At 64.6% G+C, this 20,935-nt stretch overlaps 1 protein-coding gene across 5 annotated transcripts; it reads right to left on the bottom strand.

Moving 5' to 3' along the window:
• Positions 1-205: 205 nt before the first annotated feature.
• Positions 206-20,200, bottom strand: PPP6R1 (protein phosphatase 6 regulatory subunit 1). 5 transcript variants are annotated; one of them, XM_036306625.1, is made up of 24 exons: positions 19,664-20,200; positions 11,859-12,091; positions 10,968-11,154; positions 10,753-10,890; positions 10,607-10,672; positions 9,276-9,388; positions 9,073-9,186; positions 8,551-8,713; positions 8,305-8,457; positions 8,086-8,220; positions 7,370-7,434; positions 7,169-7,284; positions 6,996-7,081; positions 6,814-6,903; positions 6,634-6,731; positions 5,777-5,834; positions 5,534-5,700; positions 3,126-3,256; positions 2,864-3,044; positions 2,703-2,773; positions 2,538-2,619; positions 2,028-2,138; positions 1,877-1,948; positions 206-1,792 (listed from the first exon to the last, which is right to left on the bottom strand). In XM_036306625.1, exons 2-24 carry the CDS (start codon positions 12,083-12,085, stop codon positions 1,789-1,791), a joined length of 2,628 nt encoding a protein of 875 aa, XP_036162518.1. In that variant the 5' UTR covers positions 12,086-12,091; positions 19,664-20,200; the 3' UTR covers positions 206-1,788. The 5 variants fall into 5 exon arrangements, with proteins under 5 accessions (XP_036162518.1, XP_036162520.1, XP_036162519.1 ...); XM_036306627.1 differs by lacking the exons at positions 2,028-2,138; positions 19,664-20,200; XM_036306626.1 differs by lacking the exons at positions 1,877-1,948; positions 19,664-20,200.
• Between the last annotated feature and the right edge of the window lie 735 nt (positions 20,201-20,935).

The following is a 20,935-nucleotide window of genomic DNA, read 5'->3' on the forward strand; positions in this document are numbered from 1 at the left end:
CGAGGGCACGTACCTCGGTTGCAGGCTTGATCCCCGGCCCTGGTCAGGGCAGGAATGTGAGGCAACCAATCGCTGTCTCTCTCTCACATCATCCGTGTTTCTCTCTCTCAGTCTCTCCCCCTCCCACTCTCTCTAAAAATCAATGGAAAAGTGTCCTCGGGTGAGGACTAACAAAAAAAAAATAACAAAAAAATTAATGGTTGACTTCTTTGAAGAACTTTATTGGTTTTAGAAAGAGGAAGGGGGGGAGAGAGAAAACACACACCCATCGGCTGCCTCCTGGATGCACCCCAACCCAAACTGAATGACGGAATCAAACACAACCTCAGCATGTGCCTGAGCTGGAGCCCACCTGCCACCTGTGGTGCACGAGTGACCCTCCACGGGAGGCGGACACCAGGGCTGAAATGGCCCATGTTTTTTTGTTAATCCTCACCTGGGGACATTTTCCCATTGATTTTTAGGAGAGTGGAAGAGAGAGGGAAAGACAGAGAAACAACCATGTGAGAGAAACATCCATTGGTTGCCTCCTGCACAAGCCCAGACCAGGGCCTGGGCCAGGGAGGAGCCTGTAACTGAGGTCCGTGCCCCGGACCGGAATCGAACCCGGGACCCTTCCACACGTAGGCAGAGGCTCTGTCCAATAAGCCAAACCGGCCAGGCCTGGTCTGTTCTTGAACTGAACCCCGCTGGCAGGCACCACCGAGAGGCCAGCCTGGCTCCTGGGTCACCTCCCACCCCCACCTCCCACCAGAGGGGGGAGGGTTGAGCACGTGGCTTCTGCAGGGTCTCCCTGCGGCTGGACAGAGGGCGGCTGAACAGTGGACACGTGAGGTCGGGGTGACTAAGGGGACCCCGGGCCACGGCTCTGGAGACCAGGCCCAGTCGAGGCCGGGTGAGGCTCAGGATGCTGCCCCACCCCCAGAACTCAAGGTCTGAGCAGCAGGGTCTTAAACTGTCTCCTTTATTCATTCGTATTTGCAGTATGAAACAGCTGGGCACCCACTCACGCGGCCGGAGAGGGAGCTGGGTCAAGGTCACTTGGCAACTGGGCTGGACCCCAGGCCTCCAGGCACTGGAGGGGGACCCCAGCTGGAACCCCACCAAACCCCCACCCAGGGCCTGTGGGAGGCGTAGGGGTCTCGTGAGTGTGTCAGGGCCTCGTGGGAATGTCACCGGAGAGGCGCCTTGGCCGGGACCCCAGCCCCCAGAGCCGCCGGCCAGGCAAGGGTCCGTGAGCTCCCGGCCCGGGAAAGTGCAGGCCTGGGGCGTGGGGCTGGGCGAAGGCACGGCCCCACTCGGACCCCCAGGTGGACCTGAGCTGAAAGGCCGAGTGTGGGTGTGGGCATCTGAGCCACGGGGGGCACGGCAGCTGGGGAGGGGAGGAGAGTGCTTCGGGGACCCCAACACAGCCCCGCTGGGAAGGGATGAAGGTCCCCCCCACCTGCCCAGGCCTGGTTCCGTCTGGCTCTCCCACCCTCTCCTCCCTGGACATACATATAATATAGAATATAGGTCTCTCTCTCTATCTTTTCTCCTTTCTTTCTACTTGACTCTATACCTTTATTCAAGGAGATAAAACTCCATCTTTTTTTTTCTCAGTGCAAATGGGGGTGGGTGGGGCCTGTCTCCCTGGCACCAGCCTCCTGGGAGTCCAGAGGAGAGAACATGGGGTGGGGGTGGAGACGGGATGGGGTGATGGGGCAACAGGCCACCACGGGACCCACCCTGACCCCGCCCGGGCAGGATCTGCGTACAGGTTTGGCCGCCATCACCGGAACCAGGCAGCTACCTGGGAACCAAGAGGGAGACAGGAGTGAGGAGCCGCGGGCCCACCTGCCCTCACCCCCACCTGTAGCCCCGGCCAGCGACTCACTGGGAGCCTGGGGACGCCGGCCCTCCCTGGGCAGAGCCGTTGGGCACTGGAGGCAGCTGCAGGGCCTGGGCACTGTCGGGAGATGAGGACATGAGAGGTCAGTGCCTCCTCCACAATGGCCCCCCACCTGCCGTGGCCACCCCATGCTCACCTCTGGTTCTGTGGGAGACCCATGGGCTCTGGGCTCTTCTCCCTCTCCATGGTCTGGGGGGGCTGGGGGGCCCCAAGGGCTGGGACAGAGGTAGCAGGGTCTCTGGTTGCACTGTGGGGAGTGGGAGTCAGGCGCTCACGCCCGGTGTAGGCCCTTGCCCACAGCCCGGGGGCAGGGAAGCAGCGCACAGCCCTGACCCCACACGCAGACCCCGGGGCCGCTGGGCAGGAGCTCTGTCATCGGGGACACGGCGTCTGCACGCTCTTTCCCCTCCTGGCCCTTCGTGAGGCCCCCTCCCGCCCATGGGCTCCTGCAGAGCCAGAGGTGAGCATGGGCTGGAAGCCCTGGGCAGCAGGGTCCTATGTGACTCCTGTGGGCACAGGCACAGCCCTACAGCCCTGGCCGGTCTTGCCAGGGCCCCTTGGAGCAGCTCAAGGGCGACAACCCCAAAGGCCAGGCTTTATTCACCTCCCCACGCGGCGCCCCCCAAAGCTGTTCCCAGCAGGTCACCTGTCCAAGGGGCTGGGGGTGGAGCTTGTCCTTCGGAGGGTGGCCTGGAGGTCCCTGACGCTGACCAAGGCCTGGCAGGGGGCTGGGGAAGACAGAGGCGCAGCCTGAGTGGCGGTGCCAGGCCGGGGACAGCGTGGGGAGGGGGAGGGAGGGGGCCATGCTGACCTGAGGGCTCCACTACTTTGCGGCCACCTGAGGCTTCCTGAGGTGCTGAGGAGGGTGCGGGGTCTTGGGACCTGGAAGGGGAGAAGCAGCCAAGGAGCCGGCGATTGGGCTGGAGCCTCGGAACCAGGACCGGCCGCTCCCAGCCTGGCCTGCGGCCTCACCTGAGCTGCAGAGTGCCGGGGGCCACAGGGCCGGCCGGGCTCGGGGTGGGGAAGTCCTGGGACACACCGACGGGCCCCTGAGGGGCAGGGGGCCCAGAGCGCCGCTCCTTCTCCCCAGAGTCTTGGGGGCCGGTCGGGGTGTCTGTAGGCACTGGGTCAAAGGCGGCTGCCCAGCTGGGGCCTGGGGTGAGAGCAGGGCAGCAGTGAGCAGGGCAGGCAGACCCTGTGTTCACCGGACCCCCCAGCCGGCGTGGTCACTCACTGGGAGGCTGGGGGCCAGGGCTGGGGTAAGAGGGGGGCCCGGCCCCATCTTGGGCCCCCTGGCCGTCCTCCTCGCCGTCCTCCTCCTCGTCCTCCTCCTCCTCGTCCTCGCTATCTGTGCTGCCTCCACTCCTGCCCCAGAAACCAGCATGAGCGCTGTTGGCGGCAGGGAGAACGGGAAGCGCCCGTCCCCACCTCCCAACGCCCCAGGGCTGCCCCCCGCCCCCAGCATCTGTGAAGGAACAACAGATAATAAAAGGGGTGGAGGCCACTGCCACCACCACCACCACCGCACAAGGGCAGGCAGGCCCCACCCGCCTCCCTCACAGACCCTCCCCAGCACACCGCCCTCAGGAATGGCGTCCCCCAGCAACAAACTCGGGGGACTCTGTGCTGTTGCTGATCCTGACCCGAGATGTTTGTCCATTGATATTTAGAGAACGGAAGGGGGGGGGACACAGAGGGGGGGAACATCAATGTGAGAGAGACACCTCAACTGGCTGCCTCCCGCACACGCCCCGACCAGGGCCAGGGCCAGAGCCTGCGACGAGGCATGTGCCCTTGACTGGAGTCTAACCCAGGACCCTTCAGCCCATGGGCCGAACTGGCTGGGGATTGGGAGGGACTCTTGTCACCACTGTGTCCCTGGCTGAGAGCAACGTTAGCACGTGCAGCTGCTCCAAAAACTGCTGACGTGACTGAGATACGACCAAGTCACCTGGCCACCCTGCCCACCGACGGGGCGGCTGAGCCAATGCTGAGGGCGTGGCCGTCTCCGAGGCTGGAAGGAGCGCGTTGCTATCACTGAGACAGACTAGACACTCGGCAAACGGGGACAGAGGAGAGCTTCTGCAACCTGAAAGGGCCACTCCTAACCCACCACGCGCACCACACCCAGTCCCCCCACATCAGGAACAAGACGCCCCCACTTCTGCTTCACGCCGTCCAGGCCGGAGGAAGGAGGACCCCGACCCCAGAGGCGCCTTAACTCTAGCAGGAAATGCTGAGGGATCGGGAGTTCCTGGAGGGCACGGACGCGGGTCGACGCCCAAAGCTACTGCGTTTCTATCCGCTTGTTGCCTCCTCAGTGACAGACAATTCCATCCACCGCTGCACTGAAGAGACCCTGACACTTAGGAACAAATTCAACAAAAGAAACAACATACGCTCTGAAAACTTCAAAACGCTATCGGAAGCTAAAAATGCCTACATTCACGGAGACACACGCCAGCTCAGGGGCCAGGACATGCCACCCCCAGCAGAGGGCCAAGGCCGCTCTCACTGAAACTGACACGCGGATCCCAAGATTCACAGGAAACCCCAAGGGACTCGAACCTTCACCCTGAACCAGCGGCAGGACCACACCTCCCAGGCTCACCACCTGCTGTGACAACAGGGTCCAGGCCGGGCAGTGAGCGCATGAGCACGGCCATCGGCTACCGGGCCAGGACAGAGGGCAGGCAGGCCCTCACCAGTCCAACGCCCAGCGTGGGGAAAGGACAGGCCCCTCAGCAAGGGCTGCTGGGACGGGGCTGCCCTCGCGCAAGGAATGAAGGCGGACCCGCCCGCCGCTCTGAGGAGACCAAACCCGGACACGAGAGCCAACGCTGTAAACTCAGGAAAACATGGGGAGCACGACCTGGGCCTTGGCTGCTCACACAGCGGCACCCCTGGGAGGGCCAGGGAGCACCCCCAAAGCGATGGTCCTCAGGCGCAGAGCCACACCCAGCTACCCAGCAGGGGTCCGGGCAGCAGCACCCCTGGGAGGGCAGGCAGCAGTCCGCAGGGGGACAGGGACTGGCCAAACCTCAGGATTCACACCCGCGCCTGCATGCTCGGTCCACGTCATTAAAAAGGTAAAACCCTCTAGTGCTCCCATCAGAAGCCCAGGGCAGGCTGTTCCCACCAGGAACCCTCCAGGGCAGGCGCCCGGGGCAGGGACGCTGGGCCAGCCAGTATGGAGGGAAACAGCGCAACATCGCGCAAGGAGCTGGTCACAGCTTCCTGACGCTCGGCCTGTGAGGAAGGGACCATCATCACCTGTCATGTTACTGTCATGAAATGGGGGGAGGGGGGCAGCTGGTGGGACCATCTGTTGCCTTTCTGGGAACACCTGCATGAGCTCCGCCCTGAGAGCAGAGTCCAGGGACAGAGGGTGGGAGACGCACCTGGATCAGCCGGACCTGAAGGAGCCCCCATGAGCTGCAGCCACAAGCCGTGACCCGACTCCTGTTTAGCTTAACCCACCAGCGCGCGGCATCCATCCCTCAGCACCGAGAGGCCCCAACTGGCACACATGCTCCATCCCACGGGCTGCTTGTGCCCTCGAGCCCATGAGAACTGCTCCACGTGGCCCCCGCAGCCCCCGCGATGCCGCAAGGCCCGGAAAAGGAGCTGGGGCGGACTCACCGCACACCTGGGGGCTGGCCCAGGCGGGGGCCCCTGGCCAGCTGGCTGCCCTGCCAGGCGCCGTCCTCCCCATCAGACTCCCCAGAGCCCTGGCCCTCCTCCTCGTCGTCGTCATCAAACTGCTGGATCCGGTCCTTGTAGCAAATCTCCAGCAGGTTGGTGTTGGGCTGCGGGGTGCAGGCGGCAGGGTGGGTGGGCGGCACTGCCCACAGCCCCCACCCCAGAGGCCAGGGCGCCACTCACGTTCTCATCGTCGGCGTTGAGGGAAAAGGTGATGTTGGCCGTCTTGTCGAAAGGCGCGCTGGGGGAGGAGCAGGGGCGGGGAGGAGGCTGAGACAGGCTGCCTCCTGCTGCTCCGTCCCTCACGCACGCACCCTGGCCATCTGCTACCCACAGCTGTGTCTCTGCCATCGTCCCCACTCGCTAACACTCCCCGCTCGCGGCACAGGCCCACCATTGGGGGCCATCCGTAGAGCTGATGTCCTGTCCAGCCCTCGCAGAGGTGCCCGAGGGTTCCGGAGCAGGAACCCTGTCTCAGCTGTGCCCGCCTGCCCGTCCCTGGAGCCCACTGCCCGCCTCAGGGCATCACGGGCTCATTCTTCAAAACTGACCTCTTTCTTGCACTCAGTGGACACTTCCCTTGGGGGCCCCGCAGCCCCGAGGAGCACCCCACCCGAGGAGACCAGGCCCTGAGTGACCTGCCCGGCCGGGGGCTGACAGTGGCAGGACCAAACTCAGCAAGGAGCCCCTCAGCAGCAGCCCCCCAGCTGGCCGCTCCTGCCCCTTCACTATGTGGTGCTGTCACAAGGCTGCCCATACAGTTTACAAAAACGTTACTCAACTGGAATTTTTCTCTCTGACTGTAAAAGCTGCAGGTGCCTGTGGCAGGAAATTCGGAAGATGGGAAGAATGTTCATGCCCACACACCAGAGGCGATTTAAGGTGCTGCCACCACAAATACCAACAAGCAGAACTGGCCATTGAACAGGCCTCTGGAGAGGGGCCCGGTGGAGCTTCCCAACACTCCGGGCGACCAGGGAGGCCCGGGGCGGGGATGGCAGAAGCCACGCGCAGGCAGCCTCCGGCGGCGGCGCACTCACTTCACACTTTCCTCCTGCTCCCCAAACTCCTCGTCGTTGAAGCCGAAGTGGTCGATGAAGGCCGAGGTCATGCGCTGCATCTGGAAATCCATGAAGGCCTGCAGGAGCGCGGTGATGGTCAGGGCGGGCGGGGGAGTGGGGGGGCAGGGGGGTGGTGGAGCCCCCGGAGCCCCAGCCCACCTGCTGCAGCACGGCCTCCTCGGGAAAGTTGAACTCCTTGAGCCGGTCGTCCTCGTCGTCGCTGGAGGAATGCAGGTGGTGGGTGTTCACCTGGGGCAGGAGCAGGGGCGGGTGAGGGCCTGTGTCTGGGGGACGAGGGAGCGGACGCTGCGGAAGCGGGAAGCGGGAAGCGGGGGCCTCACCAGGTCCACCATGTTCTTCTTGTTGGTCTCGGCCAGGGGTCCTGACACGAAGGCCTCCCACTGCTCCTGCTGCTCAGCCGACATCTCTGCTCGGCAGGAGGGGGCAGGGACAAGGACGTGAGGCAGCCCTCGGCCTCCCCCCCCGCCCCCCCCGCCCGCAGCGAGCCCCTCACCCTTCAGCAGCTGCCCCAGCTGCTCGGCATTGGGCCCCTTCTCCGTGTTCTGCACCAGGGCGTTGGCCATTCTCGTCAGGTGGCCCATGTAGCCCTTCCGCGGGCCGCCTGCGGACCTGGGCGGGGGGAGGCCGAAGCTGGACACTGGCCACCCGGCCACCCCCCCCACCCCCCCCGAAGGAAGGCGGGAGGGACACTCACTGCACGCGCTCGTTCTCCTCCCAGGACGTCAGGATGCGCTCCACCAGGCGGCACTGCTGCAGCAGCTGTGGGGGGACCAGCCAGGGGCTGAGGCGGCCTCCCCACGGCGCCCGGCCGCCGCCCCCGCTCCCTCTAGAACAGCCCGCACACACACCTGCCCGCCCCTGCTGCCCACTCTGCTCCCCCACAACATCCTCGGCCTGTCCACGCCCCACTCCATCTAGAGCAGTGGTGCTCAACCTTCTGGCCCTTTAAATACAGTTCCTCATGTTGTGACCGAACCATAAAATTATTTTCACGGCTACTTCATCACTGTCATGTTGCTACTGTTATGAATTGTCATGTAAATATCTGAGATGCAGGATGGTCTTAGGCGACCCCTGTGAAAGGGTCGTTCGACCCCCAAAGGGGTCGCGACCCACAGGTTGAGAACCGCTGATCTAGACAAATCCCAGCTCCCGCTGAACTGCTCCCCGCTGGGGCTGGGTTACACCCAGGGCTGGGCAGCCGTCACCCCGGGGAGTCCTTCCCAGGACACCCCACCTCCTGAGCTCCCCGCGTCACCCACTTTTCCCCAGACCTGACCTAAAGACAAGTCCGAGGCCCCAGCCCCAGGACACAAAGTCACACCAAGCACTGGCTCCAGGCAAGCGAGGGACAGACACGGGCAGAGCCCAGCCTGTGGAGGGGGAGGGGACCCGCACGCCCCAGCTCACGTGTTTCACGCCGAGGTTGGGGGCAGGTGTCTCGAGGCTGCTGTCGGCAGGGGGCCCGGCACTCAGCATGGCGCTCACACACACCTCCACTTGCGTGTGCAGGAAGTTGTTGAACACGTAGTGGAAGAAGAGGTCCTGGGGGGGGAGGTGCAGGCTGGCATGGAGAGATCCCAGAGGCCCCACCCGCCCTGCCCCGCGCCCACCGCCCTGCCCCCGCACCAGCATGGTGTTGGGCACGTCCAGTGCCAGGAGCTCCTGGGTCAGGGCTGCGTCGTTGGCGCTCAGGGCGCTGGCCAGCAGCTTGACCACGTGCAGCCGTGTGTTGCCCAGAGGCGGGGCCAGGATGCCCCACGTCGTATGCAGTGGCTCCAGCTGCAGACATAGAGGAGGTTCAATTCCTGGCCCCCTGCTGCCCAGGGCCAAGGAGCAACCTTCCCTGCCACCCTCCAGGCCTGCCCGGCCCACCTCCAGTGGCTCGAACAGGAGCTGGTGGAAGTGGGTGAGCCGAGGGCGCAGGGCGTGCAGGGCGCCCATGCTGGACACGGAGCTGTCCAGGGTCGCCTGGCCCAGCAGCTCCAGCTGCCCGTCCACACTGCTGAAGAAGTTGTTCACGATCACAGACTCGGACCTGCAGCAGGGCAGGGCGAGGGCAGTGAGCAGCCCAGACAGCCTGTGCGCATGCACATGCGTGTGCAGAACACGCCTAGAGAGGAGCCTGAGGCTGCTCCCGGCCAGGAGGTGGCCAGGACGCGAGGGCGGGCCTGCAGGAGGCACCCAGGGGCCTGGGGGCCCTAGGGTAGAAGCCCCACTGCGTGTTGGACAGTGACGCCCGAGGGGCCCTGGGTGGGGACGCCAGCTGGAAGCTGTGGGCAGTTGACTCGGCCTATTTCCTTGGCTGTCAGGCGGGAACAGGACCCTCTAGGACCACAGTGACCCCTGAGAGGGGCCGTGCCCTCCGGGAGCCGCCGAGCGGGGAGGCACCCTCACCGTGGCCGCCTGGGCTCCAGCAGCGTCAGCAGCACCTGGACCCCGCTGACGAGCACGGACGGGTTCAGCTGCCCCTCCAGCATGTTGCTCAGGAGCTGCTCGATCGTCTCCTGCCTGGGGCAGAGGGGTCAGGGTCAAGGGCTGGGACCCAGGTTCCCAGGCCGGCGTCCCTCCCCGGGCCAGGGCGCTGCCTGCAAACCCACTTCTCCAGGGTGGCCAACAGCTGGTCGGGCTCCGAGCTGTCCTGGACTTGGATCACCTGCTCCCGGCTCAGGCGGATGATGTCGCACAGGGACTGGGACGCGTTGGAATGTTGCTGGGGAGGCGGAGAGAGCGAGCTGAGGACCCCAGCCTGGCTGCCGGGCCCCCATGGCCCGGTGTCTGGACTCCCCCATGAGTTGACCATCTGGCCCCGGCCCTTGGGAACAGGGAGGAGAATGGCACAGGCACAGGGACACAAGTACCTAGGGAGGAAGCTCCAGGCACCAAACACTGGAGGGGAGACACGGCAGAGAAAAGGGGAAACCAAGGAAAGCTTCCTGGAAAAGGAGACGTCCCACAGAAACCCTCACCAGTCAGTGGCCAAAGAGGGGGCATCCACCCACTACTGAAGGATAAGCAACCATACTCCTTCTATGAGCAGAGCAGCCTCGGCAAGGGGTGAAGCACCGACACGCTACAACACGGATGCACAGGACACGGCGTTCAGGCAGAGGCCAGCCGTGGACCACATGTGCGACTCCATGTATATGAAACACCCAGAAGAGGCAAACCCAGGGACAGGCTGCAGACTGGTGGCTGCCAGGGGCTGGGAACCACAGGGGAAGGGGCGAGACACCTAATGGGCACAGGGTTTCCTTTTGGAGTGACGCAAACCAACTCGGTGACAGCCGCCCCCCTGTGAGGACGCGGGAGCACCGAGTCCCACTGAGGAGTGGGCGGGCGCAGTGCGTAACTCAGTCCCAATAGAGCTGCTGCCAGGAAAGCCAAGCAAGGGAAGAACAGAGCAGAATGCGGAGCCCAACCCAATGGGCTACCGGCAGACCCAGGACACAGACAGACCCCGGGTCCCGAGGTGAACCCGGGACCCACAGGCAGCCCTGGACCCGGGCAGGCTCACAGTGGGCACCCTGGTCCCTCTGCCACAAAGGCCTGGACGGCCGCCACCCTCCTGGGATGGGTACGGGCTGGCCCTGAGGGCTGACTACCTGCACCTGTGGGCCTGAGGAGCCAGCAGGGCTCTCCAGGCAGAGCCAGCTGGAGGGGAGGAGGGTGAGTGGCCCCAGGGAGGGGAGGGCAGCAGCGAGGAGGCAGGGACAGAGCCCGGACTCAGAGGACCCTCACCAGACCTGCTCGCTCAAGGGAGGAGGGGACAACTTCCTGGCTCAGAACCATCCATGTGGGTCAGCCCCTTTCTGTTCTGCCACTATGTCAGGCATCAGGGAGCGGGGAGATGGGCACAAGGCTCCCCGCGCCTCCTTTTCTCCTCAACCCCCCTCTGGAGGGAGGGGCCTGGTGCGCCTGAGACACTCACATTGTCATCCTTTGATGGATGGATCTGCTCGATGAGCCGCTGGACAATCTTCTCCTCGTTGAGCCACTTGGGGTGAGAAAAAGATGGGGCTCCGCTCACTGGCCCACCGCCAGGCCCCGCCCCTCCCGCCCTTCCCTGGAGCTCACGTTGACCACTTCCTGCCTCAGCTGGGGCCGCTCCACACAGGTGAGGAGCCGCAGCAGCAGGTCCATGATGGCCGAGGTGCCGATGTGCTGCAGCAGCAGATCCACGAAGTCGTCCTTCTTCCGCAGGAAGGACACGAGCTGTGGGCACGGCCATGTCAGACGGCGGGATCGGGAGGCGCCCCCCGACCCGCAGGGGCGCCCCGGACGGCGGGTACCTGGTCTGTCTTGCGGTTGATGAGGATGCCCATGACCTTGCTGAAGAAGCTGGCCAGCAGCGGGTTGAGGCAGCCGCTGCTCTGCAGGAAGCCGTAGAGCCGGTTCAGCAGGGCCTCGTCGGCGCCCAGGGCGTCATTGATTTGGGGCACGTCCGAGGTCAGGATCTCGCAGGCCACACTGGGGTACCTGGGGGGCGGGCAGGGGGCTATCACATCCAGAGAGGGAACAGATAAGGGGGAGAGCCAGCGGCGCCATTCTCACCTCCCTGTCGGAACCCCACAGCACGTCCACCCCTTTGACCCCAAAGAGCAAGCCTGTCCCCAGCACATCCAGGGCCCTAAGTACCCGTGGGGGGATGGGGTGGGTGGGAGAGAAGGGCAGAGGGGTGTGCAGGAGGGGGCGGCGGCCACCTAGGGTCCATGCCAACTCTGCTCCCAGCCATGCCCTGTGCTCCTGGCACCGGGCTGGGCACAGGCACATCTCATCCAACTCATGCTCCAAAGCAGGGAAAGTTACAAGAGAACTCCAGGTAAAAAGGTTCTGTCTGGAGTTAGAGGACTCGCTCTGAGCCACACTGGAAGCGGTGACGCCGGCTGTATCATCCGTGTCACCACGGGGAAGCAGGCAGAGCACAGGGAGCGCAGTATTCCTCCTCACAACTGCACGCGATGCTTCACTCATCGCGACAAAAACCCAACGGAAGAAAACGCAAGGAGAAAGCATCTGGGGTGGGGGTGGGGACGGGGCCACTGAAACAAGACTGGCCAGCCGCTGCGCCCCACAATAAAGGCGCTTCCACGGAGCCCTGCCGTGAGTGCCCCGCGCCCGGCCTCCCGCCTCGGCCGCCTCGGCCCCACCGGGAGCCCCCGGGACAGGCTGCGCAGGCTCACTTGTAGCGCAGCCGCTCCTCGCCGCTGGCCGGCGGCTCCTGGGTGACCCAGGCCACCATGGCCTGCAGGTGCGGCGGCTGCAGCAGGAAGTCCAGCAGCTTGCGGTTGACGACCTTGCACTCCTGCAGCACGTCCTCCTCGTCCAGCAGCTCGGGCAGGCTCAGGTCCTCCCGCTCCAGCAGCGTGTCCAGGTGCGAGCTCGTGTGCAGGTCAAACTTCCAAAACATGGCGCCCTGCGGGAAGGGGCTGTCACTGCTGAGCCCGCCGGCCAACTCAGCAAGCACCGGACCCATGTCTCCCCTAGCTGCCTCTGGTCCAGACCCCTGGGCCAACTGTCCTGCTCAACCCTAGCCCCCAGGCCCAGAAAGCCCGAGTGTGCGCCGTGCCCAGGGCCCGCGAGGGAGAGTCCTGTGCAGGAAGCAACCAAGGTCCTGCCCCACCAGGGCCAGTGTCCACTGTCCCCACAGCTGGGCAGGGGCCCCCAGGCGGGGCCAGAGCTGTGCTCATCCTGGAACCCTGGCCATCAAACTCGCTTCAATCTATTTGCTGAACAAATTCAAGTGCCCATGACGGCCAGCACACAGCTACCATCCAGCCCAGCGAATCGCCACGTGGTGCAGGGCGTGGGGCGGTGGCAGGCAGAGGGAAGTCTGTGCCGTTGCCTGGATGCCACACACACACACACAAATACACCCAACCCCCTCCCCACCCACAGCCCAGGACAGGGAAGAGGGAAATGGGGGGGGGGGGTGTTCCCAGTACAGCCACTGACGGTCCCAAAGGATGCTTGACAGATAGGGTCCCCGGCTCAGCAGGGAGGACAGGCCAGCTCTCACCCCCGGAGGAGGGCGCCCTGGCTTTGACCCTCAGGCCTGGCTGTGGCATCAGGAGCACCTCCTGCAGAGCGCTCACCAGGCGCCGGGTGGACCCAAGCCCCTGTGGCATGAACTCAGCGACCTCTACAGCCCCTCACAGTCCAGACCACAGCTGCAAACCCCCTGAGCTTGCAGCCAGGCCCCGGGCTGCTGTCCCCACGGCTCTGTCTGAGGGATGCATCACCCCATCACCCATGGGCAACTCAGGCCCAGGGAAGCTGGGGGCTCTGCAGCCCAGCACAGGCCCTGACCAGCTCACACTCGTCACCTGCCCCGTGAAGATCCCCGAGGCAGAGGCCACCGCGGACGGACCTAGAGGACGAGCCCTTCCTGGGCACCTCCAGACCCGCCGGCCAGGCCCTCTTCTCCGAGGCCCGATCCTCTCCGCCCCACACCGCCCGGCATGGACGGCACGCCAGCCACGGACAGAGCAGCAGCCCGAGGAGAACGACGCTGACTGGGGAGCAGCCGGGCTGAGCAGGCGGAGCCAGTGGGGGCAGGTGACCAGCCGTCCAAGTCTCCGTCCATTCAAGACACCGCTGCCCCGGCTCTCCTCTCTGGCCTCCACGGAGCCTCAGTCCCTCGGCCGTTCGGGCCGCCTCCTGGCCGTGCCCAGGAACAAGTGGCTCTAAATCCACAGCAACCTGTGGTCTTGTGTCTGCTCCTATGCCCCGGCCGACACGCCTGGAGGGTCCTATTCTCACACATGGTCCTATCCCACCACAGTCAGACTCAGTCCAGCCTTCACCCCACCCCCATTCAGGCCACTTTTCTGAGCCACATATCTGAGTGTCTCACGTTGGTTCCTGGCCCAAAGCCCCATGATGGCCTCTCCAGTCCCCGAATTCTAAGCACCAAGGGCCCCTGCCCACCACCCCCGTCCGGGACACATGTCCCAACCTGCCCGGCACATCGAGGTCACAGGGCCGATCCATGGGCACTGCACGCGCCCTGACTGCATGACAGAACCGCACCACACCTCCCTCGCGCGGCTGCCATCGGCACCCGGGGACAGAGCCTGGCAGAACCTGAGCTGGGCAGCCGTCACCTGGGCCACAAGCAGCAAGGACCTCGACGTGGGAAGTGCACCACCTGTTTCCTCACCGGAGACTTTCGAGTGGCAGTAAGGGGCCCAGAGAGGCCAGAAGGCCGCCCAAGCGGAGCGGGCGAAGCCGTCACCGGGACCACACGCCGTGTGACTCCATCAGGAGCCGGGAGATGACTGCTAATAGGCACAGGGATTCCTTTCGGGAACACGATGTTCACCAGAAGTCCCCCCAAAGTTCTCAAATCAATTACATACCATTTCCCTTGTCAGTTATGCCTCCACCCAAACACCCATTGTGGTGATGCTGCCCGGCTCTGTGGCTGTGCGAGGAGCCTGAATTGTGCACTATAACCGGGTGAATCATACGGTGTATGAATTACATCTCAACAAAAACCGTCACCAAAACAAACAGACCAGACTGCCGAGCGTGCGGGGCCAGGCCCGCTGGCTCCACGGCCAGTCACCGGGGCTGACAGGGCGCCAGCTGCCCGCGGAGCTGAAGCACATGAAGGCGGAGCCCACCCAGGTTCCCCGTCCCACCTCACCACCACAGGCCCCGAATTAGGCACCCCCAAGAGGGGCAGGGTGGGGCCCAGCCAACCCTGCAGAGAGCCTGAACCCGCGTGGGGCACCTTGCGTCACGGCACGTAGTGAGGAGGTGGAGCAGTTTTGATTTCCATTTGACAGGTGCAGGGACGTGGGCCCGCAGGGAGGAACCCCGACTGCCAAGAGGCAGACCCCCGATCCCAGACCCTGTGAGCCCCACTGTCCTGACGAGAGGCCCATCCACTTCCAAAGCTCATGGTCAGAGGGTGCAGGCTATCCCCCCAAGCCCCACCCCTTTGGACAGCAGGTGGGCTTCCCTCCCAAAGCTGGCTTTCCAGAGATTTACAGTTGGGAGGGGGCGGCTGCAATAGGAGGGGGGGTAGGGGGGTGGGGCTAGGTGACATGGACTGTGGATCCAGGATCCAGGGGCCTCACAACCCAGTGGCCCCTTCAACTCTCAGAACCTCAGGTTGCCCCTCAGAAAATCAGGAGGCTGCAAGGACCAGACGCAACCTAGTGGTGGTTGGTACCCTACACGCGTCACTTCTCAATGCTGCACAGAACGAGGATGCAAACCGAACTGGAAAGGAGAACACACACAAAACAGGAAAAGGAAAACCTTCCCAGCCACAAACTCTCAATTCACTCCAGCCCAGTCCTCCGGGCCTTGCTGGGGCCTGGACAGGAGGGCAGCTCTCCTTCTCTGGATCGGGTGCGCCTGGGCCAGGCACCTGGCATCCGGCAGCCTCATTTCCTGTCGGCGAAACGGGGCACCTCCGGCCGGAAAGGCCACGCTGTAAGGACAGCTGGGTCAGGCAGGTGACAGGCCAGAGCCCGGCAGGTGCTGGTCCCGTCCTGTCAGTCCCCGGGGCCAGTGGGGCCAGGGCACTTGTGGGAGCGAAGGGGCCCCCACACCCCTGGGTGACCGAAGGGGAAAGAAGGGCCCGTTTGCCTGAGTGACTCAAGTCATTCAAACACTGTCGGGCGCCACACTCCCCGCCACCCCCACCCCCACCCTTTGCCACTTGTGGCAAACCAAGAAAACGGAAGTGACTGCCGCTGGTTTTTAGCGACCGTTTGAAAACGAAGACGGCCTGCAAACGGAAGGGGGAACTGTAGTGAGAAAGGAAGCCACGAAGCACAAACACCTCCCCCTCCGCCGGCTCTGCCAGCGCCCGGGGTCTTGCGTGGTTGCGTGGCTCTCAGGCTCCTGTCCCCCAGACGGGCCTGACTGCAGTGCCCGCAGGGCCGCCCACTGTCCCTGCTGCCGCCACCGTCCACACAGCTCCGCCTGCCGGGAGCCCCTGGGCAGGTCCTCTATCTGACACCCCTTCCTCACCGGCCCTGGCCCCGCACCCGGAAGTGGAGGTCAAGGGTGCGGAGGCCTCTGGGAGGGTTCCAGGCGGCCACTGGAGCTGCCAGGAGGCTCAGCAGAGGCTCCAGTGTCCGGAGAGGCCACCTGGGACCTGCTGACCGCTGCCACCTCAGGACACTGGCTGCTCTAGTGAGACGCAGGCCAGGCGAGCCCCAGAGGGGAGACCCCGCTGCTGGCAGCCAGTCCGTCTCCCACAGGGCCCGGCAGGTCGGAGGCAGCAAGACCACCTCCCTCTAACTCCCCCAACCCACTGTCACCTCTCAGCCAAATCTGGAAAGGGGAAGGGGGACGTCTGACTCCACGGATGGGAAGCCGGCAGCGGCAGGACGCCGTATGTGCTGCCACGCAACCCGACACAGACCCGGGAAGGTAGGCGGTGGGACACCCTGGGGGACAGGAGGCCGGAGAGGGACCTGGCTAAGGCCACATGGCAGGACGGCCTGGGACCTACGTGGTTCGGGAAAGCCTGGGGCGTCCCCAGTGGGGGGCCTTGCCCTCTGACCCCAGAGCTGACGCTCCTAAGGGGGTGGCTGTGCCGGTCCAACCCCAGAGGATGCGCAATCAGGAAACACAAGAGGCTGGGACACCAGGCCGAGGGCTGACTGGGGCCGAAAGCTCACACTCAGTACAGTCTCCGGGTCAGGTCATGGGTTCAAAGAAAAAAGAAAAAGCACAACACACAGATTTTGAAACGGCCGTTGGAGAAGGCAGAGGGGCAGAGTGAGTGCTGCCCGGGCCCAGTCAGAAAGGCCTGGGCTCCAGTCCTGCCTGTCCTAACGGAGGTCGCCGTGGCCTGAGACCAGGACCTAACCCCGCGGGGCCCAGCTGACCGCACTTCCCGGGGAAACCACGGCCTGGCCCTGAAGGGTGGCGTGTCCCCACCCCCGTGCTGAGCCTGCCCACTGAGGGGCCGGGAGCCCAGGGGAGCCCAGCAGACAGGAAGGCCTGACTGTCACCAGCACTCTGGCCTCTCACCTCATCTCTGCCTGCCACCCGCATGGCGCTCAACACTCCCGCCACACCTGACTGCTCCTCTGCTCCCGCCTCTCCTCCAGCTCTCCGAGCCTCACTAGCTCCTCGGGGTCCTTCAGGCTTCGGCGCAGGCACCACTTCCTCCAAGAAGCCTCCCCTGACTGCCGAGGGGCCGGTTCCACACTTCCACGGCTTCCGTGGCCGCCTTGTGACAGCGTCGGGGGCTCTGTGACAGCATCTGTCTGTTTGGTCACCTGCCTCCCCTGCCCGGTGCCCAGGACCCAGCACAAGAGCAGGCCCCCAGCCCCGGGGGGGGGGGGGGGGGATATGAATGAATGAAAACCGAAGGTCCCGGGGCCACAGATCCTGAGGAGCAGTTGCTGGGGCCGAGGGACTGGAGACGCCCGGACAAAACGTACCAAAACCACGAAAGTCAGTCAAAATACACAACACACAGCCGCTCCTGGGTGGCAACAGGCCAGACAAGCCAAGACTACATCGCCCAAGCGAGAGGGCAGGGTGCAGCCACCGGGGCCCTGCAGACACTGTGTGGGCTCCGTCCAGGCACTGCTTGCCAGCATCTCGGACTCTACCCATCAGACGCGCGCCCCCCCCACCCCCGCCCTGGTCCTAACAACCAAAAATGTCTCCAGCCAATGACAAGTGTCCCCTGGGGGGGACACAATCACCCCCAGTTGAAAACCACAACACGAGATAATCCCAAACCAAGTAACTGCCTTCGGGGCCCGGCACCCTGCTCCGGGCTTGTACCCAGTGCGGCCAACCCACCAGGAGCGGCCTCGGGGGAGCGTGGGGGTCAGCGCCACCCGACCCCCACAGATGCTGCTTTACCGCTCTCAACCCCAAACCACACCGGACGGCCCAGCTTTCTCACAGCAACGCCTTGCTTTCCAGGCTGGTGGTAAAGGGAACGTCTGTACATCCAAGAGCAGCAAGAAAGACCTCGCCTGGCCCGGCCGACAGGCTCTGTGGTTGAGCATCGACCTAGGAACCGGGTTCGATTCCTGGTCAGGGCACAGGCCCAGACTGCGGGCTCGATCCCCAATGTGGGGCGTGCAGGAGGCAGCCGATCAATGATTCTCTCTCATCATTGATGTTTCTATCTCCCTCTCCCTCTCCCTTCCTCTCTGAAATCAATAAAAATATATTATTAAAAAAAAGAAAGAAAAGACCCCGCCAAGTCACCATCCAGGGCACCGATGAGCAGCCCCCTGAGGTATCGGGGCCACTGCCTCCCAACACGCCAGCACCCCAGCCGCACACACAAGCCCGGTGCACAGGCTCCCGGGCCCCCGCCCTCATGTGTGTGCACACACGTGTGTGCACGTGCTGCTCCTGCCACAGGGAAGGCCCTTCTTCCCAGCACCGTCTGTCCACACCTACGCCTCCTTCCTAGAGAGACACCCGCCCGCTGAGCCAGTTCCACCGGTGCCGCCTGGCCCGGCCTCCCACGGCACACGGCACCCTGAGCGACCTGTCCCTCGGCCGGTCACTGGGGCTGCAGGCTCTGCAGGTGCGGGTGGCCCAGGGCTGGGGTCCCCAAGGCTGGCGCCCTGCTCGGTGCCCAGAGCCAGCTCCCCGCCAGGCGCCCGGCCCTGCCCTCCGCAGGCCGCAGCGTCAAGAACGGAAGTGCCCCCAACACCCAGCGCCCAGGAAGCCAGAGCCCAGAGAGCGAGCAGAGCGGAGGGAGCCCCCCTGCCTGCCGAGCCCCCGGGTTAGAGTGAGACGCCACGGAGTTTGGGGGCAGGGGCGGGCGAAGGGGTGGCGGCGGCCATGGGAAGGGTCTGAGGAGGGGAGATGGGGGTGGGGGCTGAGTCCCAGGGGGCAGGGAGAGGTGGGGGGACAGGGGGAGGGGGTAGGGAGGGGAAGGCCAAGGGGCGGAGTGGGGATGACCTACAGGGGAGAAACTGAGGGGCTGAGGAGAAGTCTAAGGGACTTGGGGGGCTAAGGAGAAGTCAAAGGGACTTGGGGGGGCTGAGAAGTCAAATGGACTTGGGGGGCTGAGGAGAAGTCTAAGGGACTTGGGGGGCTAAGGAGAAGTCAAATGGACTTGGGGGGCTGAGGAGAAGTCTAAGGGACTTGGGGGGCTAAGGAGAAGTCAAATGGACTTGGGGGGCTGAGGAGAAGTCTAAGGGACTTGGGGGGCTGAGGAGGAGTCAAAGGGACTTGGGGGGCTAAGGAGAAGTCAAATGGACTTGGGGGGCTGAGGAGAAGTCTAAGGGACTTGGGGGGCTGAGGAGAAGTCAAATGGACGTGGGGGGCTGAGGAGAAGTCAAAGGGACTTGGGGGCTGAGGAGGAGTCAAAGGGACTTGAGGAGCTGAGGAGGAGTCAAAGGGACTTGGGGGCTGAGGAGGAGTCAAAGGGACTTGGGGGGCTGAGGAGAAGTCAAAGGGACTTGGGGGCTGAGGAGAAGTCAAAGGGACTTGGGGGCTGAGGAGGAGTCAAAGGGACTTGGGGTCTGAGGAGGAGTCAAAGGGACTTGAGGAGCTGAGGAGGAGTCTAAGGGACTTGGGGGGCTGAGGAGGAGTCAAAGGGACTTGGGGGGCTGAGGAGAAGTCTAAGGGACTTGGGGGGCTGAGGAGGAGTCAAAGGGACTTGGGGGGCTGAGGAGAAGTCAAAGGGACTTGGGGGGCTGAGGAGGGATCTAAGGGACTTGGGGGGCTGAGAAGGAGTCTAAGGGACTTGGGGGGCTGAGAAGTCTAAGGGACTTGGGGGGCTGAGAAGTCTAAGGGACTTGGGGGGCTGAGGAGTCTAAGGGACTTGGGGGGCTGAGGAGGAGTCTAAGGGACTTGGGGGGCTGAGAAGTCTAAGGGACTTGGGGGGCTGAGGGACGCGACTGGGAGGAACCCCAGGAGGAGAGAAGGGTCCGAGGAGAGCTGAGTGGACCCGAGGGTACCCGGCGGGGCTCCCGGGGACGGGGTGCGGGACTCGGGGTGCTCGGCCCGGGGGACCGGGGCGGCAGCTCACCTGCGCGGAGGGGCGGCGGCTCCTCGCACTCGGGGCTCATCGGGGCGCCCCCCCCGCCCCGCCGCTGGCGGCTCCGGCCCTGTTCAGGGCCCGGTACGTGGGGGCGGGGGGCGGCGGGGTCTCGCGCACGCGCCCTCGGGCCTCCGGGGGGGGGCCCTCGCGCGCCGAGGTCCGGAGTTCGGGGGTCCGCGCCGGCTGGCTGCGGGCCGGGGTGCAGGGGTGCGGTCGGCGGGGTCGCGAGGCCCGCGCAGGCTCTCAGCCGGGAAGCCGCCCGGGTCTCCCGAGCCCAGCGCCCCGCGGCAGAGCCGGGCCGGTCGGGAAGACGTCCTCCGCGCAGGCCGCAGTGCTGAGCGGCGGCCGACGGAGCCCGAGGCCCGCTTCCTCCACCGCCTCTTCCTCACACCGGCGGCGTCTCCCGGCTTTGCAGTCAGCTCAGGGCCTCCGACGCCCGGCTCCGTCCGCCACTATCCCACAATCCCCCCCGCGCAGGGGCACGCAGGAGACCCCGCCCTCCCGCGGCCGTGGGGGTGAGCGGGGAGGCCGCGCGCCGGGGCGGCAGTGCGCGTGCGCGTGCGGCCCGGCCTCTCTTGCCCCCGCCCACCTAGACCAGCCCCGCCTCGGATGCGCCTGCGCCGCTTGGTGCCAACGGTCTCTCCCAGAATAAACCCTGGCAACCCAACGCGCAGGCGCCAAAGCACACCCAGCGTTCTCTACGACTCCGTTCCAAAACCAGAGGAAATCCGGCTCCAGGAATTCTCTTCCCCCTCGCTTCAGGTGGAAGCCGGTCTCTATTCTCGCTCCCTCCATTCATATTCCTTTCTAGGCTCGGGGTCCAGCGTCTGGGGAATTCTTGCGGGGGCCCCGCCCGGTTTCTTTTTTCTTTTTTAAAGACAATATCTTTTTTTTTTTTTATTGATTTCAGAGAGGAAGGGAGAGAGAGGGAGATAGAAACATCAATGATGAGAATCATTGATTGGCTGCATCCTGCACGCCCCCTACTGGGGGGGATGGAGCCCGCAACCAGGGCATGTGCCCTTGGCCGGAATCGAACCTGGGACCCTGGAGTCCACAGGCTGATGCTCTATCCACTGAGCCAAACCAGCCGGGGCCGCGGGTTTATTTTTCTATTTCCCCAACGCCTTCTCTGCCTGTGGACTGACTTCAGTCCCACCACCAGGCATTCGCCCCGGCCACACCTTCATTGCCGCACAAAAAATCCTCTAACAGCATCGACTGGAAAGGTTCTCCCAGACCTTGTGTCAATGCTCAGCA

Source organism: Myotis myotis, unplaced genomic scaffold (genome assembly GCF_014108235.1).
Source record: "Myotis myotis isolate mMyoMyo1 unplaced genomic scaffold, mMyoMyo1.p scaffold_m19_p_42, whole genome shotgun sequence".
NCBI classification, from domain to species: Eukaryota; Metazoa; Chordata; class Mammalia; order Chiroptera; family Vespertilionidae; genus Myotis; species Myotis myotis.

Excerpts from the sequence above, each read along its gene's own strand:
- PPP6R1 (XM_036306625.1), bottom strand. The coding sequence starts at position 12,085 with ATGTTTTGGAAGTTTGACCTGCACACGAGCTCGCACCTGGACACGCTG. Across the intron at positions 9,187-9,275 it reads CTGTTGGCCACCCTGGAGAA|GCAGGAGACGATCGAGCAGC; the intron begins GTGGGTTTGCAG and ends CCTCTGCCCCAG. Across the intron at positions 7,082-7,168 it reads GCTGGGGCAGCTGCTGAAGG|AGATGTCGGCTGAGCAGCAG; the intron begins GTGAGGGGCTCG and ends CCTGCCGAGCAG.